Raw genomic sequence first — 9,515 nt, 5'->3', positions numbered from 1 at the left:
ACCTCGTGATCCGCCCGCCTCGGCCTCCCAAAGTGCTGGGATTACATGCATGAGCCACCACGCCAGGCTCAGTTCACATTACTAACATGGTTTTCTCTCTGCATGAGTTTGCTTGTATGTAATCAGTTCAAATTCTCTGCAAAAGGACTATGTACCTTACACATTTCACATGTGGACATTGTCATAGTTTTAATGAAGGCTGACAAATGAAAGGTTACCCCCAATCCACAGAATCACGCTCAGATGAATTATTTTCTATACATTGGTACATCAAAGATTTCAGAGCCTGAATTCATGTTGAAGCCTTTCTGACACTGATAGCATTTATCCTAGTGGATAACACTGGATTTTGAAATATGATTTTTCTTTTTTTTTTTTTTTTTGAGACGGAGTCTCGCTCTGTCGCCCGGGCTGGAGTGCAGTGGCCGGATCTCAGCTCACTACAAGCTCCGCCTCCCAGGTTTACGCCATTCTCCTGCCTCAGCCTCCCGAGTAGCTGGGACTATAGGTGCCCGCCACCTCGCCCGGCTAGTTTTTTTGTATTTTTTAGTAGAGACGGGGTTTCACCGTGTTAGCCAGGATGGTCTCGATCTCCTGACCTCGTGATCCGCCCGTCTTGGCCTCCCAAAGTGCTGGGATTACAGGCTTGAGCCACCGCGCCCGGCCAGAAATATGATTTTTCATACTCAATACACATAAAAACTATACTGTGAAATCGCTGATGGTGTACAAGACATATTTTCTTTCCAAAGGCATGACCACGTCCATTGCATTGTTAGGGTTTGTTTCCATTATGAGTTCGCTGATGTACAATGAGATTTCTCTTTGAGGAGAAGGCTTTTCTACATTCACTGCATACAAAGGGTTTCTCTCCTGTGTGAGTTCGTTGATGAACAATTAGACGGCTCTTCACAGTGAAGCCTTTACCACATTCATTGCATCCATAAGGTTTTTCTCCAGTATGAACTTGCTTATGTAAAGCAAGCTCAGTTTCCATGGCAAAGCCTCTTCCACATTCACTACATATACAAGATTTCTCTTCTGTATGAATTTGCTGATGTACAATAAGATAGCGCTTCATGGTAAAGCCTTTTCCACATTCACTGCACATAAAGGGTTTCTCTCCAGTATGAGTTCGCTGGTGTACAACAAGATTGCTCTTAAAGGCAAAACCTTTTCCACATTCATTGCATATGTATGGTTTCTCTCCAGTATGAGTTCGCTGATGTAACATCAGTCCACTATTCACAATGAAACCTTTCCCACATTCACTGCACCTGTAAGGTTTCTCTCCAGTATGAGTTCGCTGATGTACAATCAGCCGACTCTTCAAGGGGAAGCCTTTCCCACATTCACTGCATATGTAGGGCTTCTCTCCGGTATGAGTTCGCTGATGTATGATAAGCATGCTTTTCACAGTAAAACCTTTTCCACATTCACTACATAGATATGACTTCTCTACTGTATGATTTCTCTGATGTACAATGAGATTACTCTTCCTGGGAAAGCCTTTTCCACATTCATTGCATACATAGGGTTTCTCTCCTGTATGAGTTCGTTGATGTTCGATCATACGGCTCTTCATGGTGAAGCCTTTCCCACATTCATTGCATATATATGGTTTCTCTCCTGTATGATTTCGTTGATGTATGATGACATAGTGCTTTGTGGTGAAGCCTTTCCCACATTCACTACAGATGTAGGGCTTCTCTCCTGTATGAGTTCGCTGATGTATGATAAGCATGCTCTTCCCAGTGAAGCCTTTTCCACATTCACTACATACATACGATTTCTCTCCCGTATGATTTCGCTGATGTACAATGAGATTACGCTTGCCCGGGAAGCCTTTTCCACATTCATTGCATATGTAGGGTTTCTCTCCAGTATGAGTCCGCTGATGTTCAATCAGACGGCTCTTCATGGTGAAGACTTTTCCACATTCACTGCATATAAAAGATTTCTCTCTTTTATGAATTCTTTGATGTTCATTTAGCCTGGACTTTCTGGAGAACACTTTTGCACAAAAAGTACATCCGTAAGGTTTTTCTCCTGTATGAACTCTCTCATGATCAGTGAGCTGTGACTTCTTGACAAATGCTTTCCCACATTCACTGCATATGTGGGTTTTTTCTATTTCATGAGTCCTCTGATGCTTACTGACTTGGGATTTAGTGCTACTGGATTTTGTGCTTACAGAGAATTTAGCTGCAGAATAAAGTTCTTCATACTTACCATGAAGAAATGATTTCCCATCTCCATTAAATTTAGTAGAGTTCTTAATTTCACAGCTTTTGCTCTGGTTGACTAAACTTAAATTTGATTTCAAAGTTTTTATATATAACTCAAATGTATCATGATTTTCCCTGAAAAGACAATGGCTTTTGGTTTGAGAGGCAGTATTTCCAAATGCATTACGTTCATGGTATTGTTCCATACTCTTCAGCATCCTTTGATTTTCCAAGTGATCCTGCAGATGATCATCAATTTTGTTGTTTTCTAGGAAAGAAGAGAACAATGAATCCTTTCATAATCTTGTTGGGGATAAAACTGTTTTCTTAAAAAAAAAAAAATCCTTGTTTATTATTATTATTATTTTTTGAGACACAGTCTCGCTCTGTTACCCAGGCTGGAGTGCAGTGGTGTGATCTCAGCTCACTGCAACCTTTGCCTCCTGGGTTCAAGCAATTCTCCTGACTCAGCCTCCAAAGCAGCTGGGTTTACAGGCCTGTGCCATCACGCCCAGATAATTTTGTATTTTTAGTAGAGACAGAGTTTCAATATGTTGGCCAGGCTGGTCTTTAACTCCTGACCTCAGGTTATCCCCCTACCTCGGCCTCTCAAAGTGCTGGGATTATAGACGTGAGCCACCACACCCAGCCAGGTGTTTTTAAATATGGCTATTTAATGACAATATGATGATAATAGTATAAAAGCAACTTCATGTATACACTTTGGTAAAAACATAATAATATAAACAAACCAAAAAGTAAAAGCAGTCTGTGTGCAAATAAGGTGAGGTAGTTGACAATCTGTATAGATTTGACTGCTTTCTAAACAGGACCTTGCAAAACATGTGGACACAGTAAAATACAAGCAAGTCATTATTCCAAGCAAACAACGGGGCTTGGAGGAACACCATTCCACAAAATTTTGGGAGACACCAGACCACAAAGGTGGAAAAGGCAACTGATCCAAAATTCTGAGCGTTGTATTTATTCACTCCACTAGTATTTGTTGAATGACTCCTATGGATAAGGCACTCTGCTGTCATTTGGGATATACAAAATATGCCTTCTTTTCACTGATGCTGAATTCTAGTTAGGAAAAATAGAGGGAACAAAAAAAGAAGGGACTTGGAGATGTTAAGTGTGGTTTGGTGGAGCAGTGTAGATGATGAGAGTTGGGGGAAGCAGGATATATTTGTATAAAGAAAATACAAGGTTACATGATGAATTCAATGGGGAGAGTGAGGAAAGTGAGGACTCAAAGATTACTAAATATATGGCCTGAGACACTGGGTAGATGAAAGCATCTGATGAGATGGCAAATATTACTGCAGTCCAGAACATGTAAAGTATACACTGTGAAACATACACTTTGAAATGGTTATCAAATACATAACACAGACATCAAGAATCTGGTTGGAGGTATAAATGGAGAAGGCAGCATGGAAATAATCAGCACATACATATTATTTAAGGAAAAACGACTGAATGACTTTTTTTTCTTTTTTTTTTTTTTGAGACAGAGTCTCACTGTCACCCAGGCAGGCGTGCAGTGGCACAATCTTGCATCACTGCAACCTCCACCTTCCAGGCTCAAGCAATTCTCCCACCTCAGCCTCCTGAGTAGCAGGGACTATAGGCGCATGCCACCATGCCTGAGTGATTTTTGTATTGTTTGTAGAGACAGGGTCTTGCCATGTTGCCCAAGCTGGTCTTGAACTCTTGGGCTCAAGTGATCTGCCCGCCTCTGCTTCCCAAAGTTCTGGGACTATAGGTGTGAGCCAAGGCACTGGGCCAGGATACCATGTTGAGAAGACATGTAGAATGAAAGAGGAAGGTACAGAGCCAAGGTTTTAGACATTCCAACATTTGGTTTTGGGATTATTTAAGCCCTCTTAGAGGAACCAAATTGTAAGTACAAAGATCAGGGAAATATGCTTACTGAGATATATAGAACAAATACATTCACATACTTGTTGCCTGGCAAGTAAGAATTAGAAATCTCCATCTGTTGAAATTAAGTGAACTGAGATAGACTCTTGTGTGGTAACTGTTATTAAATTTGCCCCTCTTCAATCTGTAGACTACCATCTAACTTTCCAAAAACATTCATCAGGTTTAATAGTCAACACTCCACCCTCTGGTTTAGCTGTGTTGTGTTATCATATGTTCCATTATGAAACAGGAAAACGATGATAGGGAATTTTGCTACTGGCCAGTGTACCATGTAGTTGCCTTCAGAAGAAAATGTGCTGCTGCATGGGAAATGAAAGCTGTCACTTTCTTCGATCACATTTTGTATGTAGTAGAAAAGTCATATCAAGGCCAGGCACGGTGGCTCACCCCTGTAATCCCAGCACTTTTAGGAGGTTAAGGTGGGCAGATCACTTTAGCTCTGGAGTTCCAGACCAGCCTGGGCAACATGGTGAAACATCATCTTTACAAAAAATACAAAAATTAGCCAGACATGGTGACATGCGCCTGTAGTTCCAGCGACTTGGGATGTGAGGCAGGAGGATCGCTTGAGCCCAGGAGGTCGAGGCTGCAGTGAGCTGAAATTGTGCCACTGCACTCCAGCCTGAGCAACAAAGTGAGACCCTGCCTCAAAAAAAAAAAAAGTTGTATAAAATTTTTCCCATTTCAATGTCCCTGATACACTGTTTCCTGCTACCAATAGCATCTATTTCAGTAATGCTACATTTATGTCTCAGCATCAGTTAAGTTGTACTAAAGGATAAACTTCCTCCTTCTAGACAAAGGTTGTGCCAGCTTCACCTTAAGTTTTTCTTTTTTTTTTGAGGCGGAGTCTCAAAAATTAGCTGGGCATGATGGTGCGCGCCTGTAATCCCAGCTACTCAGGAGGCTGAGGCAGAAGAATCGCTTGAACCCAGGAGGTGGAGGTTGCAGTGAGCCAAGATCATACCATTGCACTCCAGCCTGGGTGACAAAGTGAGACTCCATCTCAAAAAACAAAAAAAAGAAAGAAAAAAAATTGACTGTAGTGATGGTTACATAACTGTTCATATACTATGAAGCACTGAAAAATAAACTTTAAATTGGAAAATTGTATGGTATGTAAATTAAGCTGTTAAAAAACAAATCTATAATGGGAAAAACACATTAGGGAAATGAATACAATGCTACTGTCTAAGATGAACTAAAGGAAAAGCAGAAATCAAATGTACAAAGGAAGTACTCTGAGATAGACATAAGTTATGACCTGGTTTGGACTAGAACTGATGTAGGATGTAAAACAGTCCTTTCTAGGTAAACAGTCAACAAAAATAGTAGAGACTTTTAACAAGAGAACTCCACAGGTAGAGGACATTCAATACAACACCAGCACAGACAGGAAAGAAGTATGGTACTAAAGGAGAATGCAACCTTAAAATAAGATGGGAAGGGTTTTTTGTGGAGAAAAAATGATCTGTATTCCTTTTTTTTTTTTTGAGATGGAGTCTGGCTCTGTGGCTCAGGCTGGAGTGCAGTGGCCCAATCTCAGCTCACTGCAAGCTCCACCTTCCGGGTTTACGCCATTCTCCTGCCTCAGCCTCCCGAGTAGCTGGGACTACAGACACCCGCCACCTCGCCTGGCTGGTTTTTTGTATTTTTTTTAGTAGAGACGGGGTTTCACCATGTTAGCCAGGATGGTCTCGATCTCCTGACCTAGTGATCCACCCGTCTCGGCCTCCCAAAGTGCTGGGATTACAGGCTTGAGCCACCGCGCCCGGCAATGATCTGTATTCCTAATAGGCACTGCTTCTGTGTCCTGAGACACCCACACAGCATTCTTTTACTGACTATCATATGACTTACGCATCTTGCTGGTTCTCGCATACCTGGACAGATTCGACTGTGCCTTTCATCTTCCATTGTCCATGGTTCTTCTCCTCGTTCCAACCTGGAGAGTGCATCTGGTTTGCTGACTTGATAACCTGTTTATGGGAAATGACAGAAGACAGACACACTGGATTGGGCTAGTGTATGTAATGTGAGAGAATGTTACATTTAAGTAACTAGACAGTTTTCACATCTGCAAAGTAAGTAGAGGCTTTTCTCTCAGGAAAGGGCAGATTACAGTCAGACCTTAATATCTGAAAATTTCACATCCAGGGATTCAACCAACCATGGATTGAAAATATTTTTTTAAAAAAATACAATAATAAAAAATACAAAGTGCAGTGGCTCTTGCCTATAATTCCAGCACTATGGGAGGCTGACATGAAACCAACACTTGAAGCCAGGAGTGGGAGACCAGCCTGGGCAACACAGATTCCATCTCTACAAAAAAAAAAAAAAAAAAAAAAAAAAAATAGCCAAGCATGGTGGTTTGCACCTGTAGGCATAGTTCCTCAGGAGGCTGAGGCAGGAGGTTCACTTGAACCCAGTTCAAAGCTGCAGTGAGCCATGAAGGCACCACTACATTCTAGCCTGGGCAACAGAGCAAGATGCTGTCTCTAAAGAAAAAAAAAAACACAATAAAAAACAAATTAAAACATACAGTATAACAACTATTTAAATAGCACATGCAGTGTATTAAGTATCAGGCATAATTTAGAGATGATTTAAAGTATTTGGGGGGAGGTGTGTGTAGGTTATATGCAAATACAATGCCATTTTATATGAGATTTGAGCATCTGTGGATTTCATATCCATGGAAAGCTATGAAACCAATCCCTCTCAGACACTGAGGGGTGACTGTATATCCCTTTACCAGAAGCCAGAGGATGTACCAAAAATCTGCTTTTCAGAGCACTGCAGTAAATTCCAAGGGTAAGCAGCTGAGAAAGCAAAGGCCACAGACTGGGCACCCTCCAGGTGACACAGGGCAGCTGTCCTTACCCATTGATACCAGGTTGCTGTAGATCTCCAACATCACATCCCGGTACAAGTCCTTCTGAAAAGGGTCCAGGAGCTGCCACTCCTCCCAGGTGAACTCCACAGTAACATCCTCCAGTGTCAGCAATTTCTGTAAGAAAACAGAGCCTTGATTAATAGAAATGTTTCTCTTTTACTGACATGAAGAATGTGAAGGGAAGTTGTCCTGCTTATATTAACCACATAGACTGCATCCATCTATAAGCCTATTGTATTTTTTAATATCACCAGAGAATCTCCAAGTATTCTATAATTGTACAGTGCCCCATTTGCTCAACAAAAATTAAGGTTTTATATCAACTCCGCTCAGTAAAAACAGGTTTTACGTATAAATTTTAATTTCAGAATCTATTGCCCAGTCAAGAAAGTATATGCTACCTACATCTAGGTATCTGATATAAATTGTTTCATTCACTGTAAGCCTTCCCAGCTAATACTAATATAAGACATGGGGAGACTCCAGATGCTAGAATCACAGGACACTATGTTCATGTTTAATTATTAAATGGATTAAAAAATAGAAATGTACAGAAAGCATGAGAAACTATTAAAGAGTAATCAAATTGGGAAAACTTATTTTTGGAAATATATATTAAATATATATGTACACACACAAACATATATACATATGTGTGTATATATATGTATACAGTCACAGGTATGTGTGTCTATTAACAGAAAGGTTATATTAGATACACTGAAGAGATAATTAGTGAGTTGGAATTCACAGTAAAAAAAAAAAATAACTGGGCCAGGTGGGGTGGCTCACACCTGTAATCCCAGCACTTTGGGAGCCTGAGGCAGGTGGATAGCTTGAGCTCAGGAGTTCAAGAACAGCCTGGGAAACAAGGTGAAATCCTGTCTCTACCAAAAAGACAGAAATTAGCTAGGTACAGTGGTACACGCCTGTGATCCCAGCTACTTGGGAGGGTGAGGTGGGAGGATCGCTGGAGCCCAGGAAGTTGAGGCTGCAGTGAGCTGTGATCGTGCCACTGTACTCCAGCCTGGGTGACAGAGTGAGACCCTATCTTAAAAAATTAAAATAATTGAAAAATGAAGCAGAGACACAAAGTAACAGAAAGTACGAAGGAGAGTTTACTAAATATGGAAGACAGAATAAGGCCTAACATATGCCTATACATAGTTTTTGAAATATTATATTGAAATAAGAAAAGCAATTTCCAAATATCTGAGTGAGAAATTTTCAGAACTGATTAAATATCTTGTAACTCAAATTTAATAAATCAACAAAGCCAAGCAGAAAATCTGCATCTAGACACATCAGACAGAAACTATTGAACATCAGATGCAAATGTAACATTACGAAAACAACCATTAACAGAACGAAAAGATGCATTACCATCAAAAGAAAGACAAAATGTTCTAACAACTGACTTCCACAGAAACAAAAGAAGCAAGAAAAGTGCAGAATAACATCTTCAATGTCTTGATTCTGTGGCAATCGGCAAATTGTATGGTATGGCCTAGCCCCAAATGCCACTGGAAAATAAATTGAGACCCTCTTGTCAACTATACTGCCATTCTCCTGTCTCAACATGACTTATAATCATATGGTAGTGGGAACTTGAGGCAGGAAAGAGCTAGATGAAAACTGATGGGATAATCCATCCCCATGTAATTGCAGAGAATAATACACAGATAAAAGAACAGACTTAGTGGAGTCTGCAAATTCTTAATGCTGCTGATCTTATCACATTCAGAATTATTTCACACAAGAAATAAATCTGTTTGGAATAAAAAACCTTAGGTTTCTACCTAATTTCATACTCAAAAATAAGTTTTTCCCGTTTAAAGTCCAACCAGAAAGCAAAAGAACCTATGGAAGCAGAAGCAAATATGAAATATATTCATGTTCAAAGCCATAAAGGAAAAAAACAGGGACAAATTTTATGAGAAAAAAATTTTAATATCTACATTGAAAAACAGATCATAAACAAAGCTGAAAGAAAAATGACAGGTTAAAAAAAATTTGCAATAAACAAAAGGTCAATATATAGTAGACATAACCAACTCATTAACCAGTAAGAAAAAAGTTTTTTTTATGTAAAAATTAAAGTCAGGCATTTCACAAGAGAAAAAAATCCAGGTGGCCAAGAAATACACACGAAGGAGATGAGGAAAATGCAAAATAAGACAAAAGAATACTGGATCACTGAAAATTGTGTAATTTGATAATGTCATATTTTTAAGTATTGGCAAAGATTTAAGGCAAAAAGGACTCCATGTATCAGTCTCTTATGTTGCAGGCACTCATTTAAATACTTTACATAGTTTAACAATGTTTCCATGTATGACTTTAGACAAATGGAATTTTATACAGTTAATATTCTTCAATTAATTATAGTGATTATTCCTTTTTTTTTTTTTTTTTTTTTTTGAGGCGGAGTCTCG

The 9,515-nt window shown here is 39.6% G+C and overlaps 1 protein-coding gene across 3 annotated transcripts in view; it reads right to left on the bottom strand.

Annotated features, from left to right (window-relative positions):
• Nucleotides 1-553: 553 nt before the first annotated feature.
• The window catches only part of ZNF432 (zinc finger protein 432), a 14,195-nt gene continuing 5,233 nt past the window's right edge, over nt 554-9,515 (bottom strand). For all 3 annotated transcript variants that reach the window (XM_023182421.2, XM_023182422.2, XM_023182423.2), the window contains exons 3-5: nt 7,068-7,194; nt 6,065-6,160; nt 554-2,496 (exon numbers count right to left, since the gene is read on the bottom strand). In XM_023182421.2, coding sequence (XP_023038189.1) covers nt 776-2,496; nt 6,065-6,160; nt 7,068-7,194 — 1,944 coding nt within the window. In that variant the 3' untranslated portion in view covers nt 554-775. The remainder of the gene's footprint in view (nt 2,497-6,064; nt 6,161-7,067; nt 7,195-9,515) is intronic.

The sequence above is a fragment of the Piliocolobus tephrosceles genome, chromosome 21 (assembly GCF_002776525.5).
Source record: "Piliocolobus tephrosceles isolate RC106 chromosome 21, ASM277652v3, whole genome shotgun sequence".
In the NCBI taxonomy this organism is placed as follows: domain Eukaryota; kingdom Metazoa; phylum Chordata; class Mammalia; order Primates; family Cercopithecidae; genus Piliocolobus; species Piliocolobus tephrosceles.
Note: the sequence above shows the minus strand (reverse complement) of the source record. Positions and strands in the feature narration are given on the sequence as shown.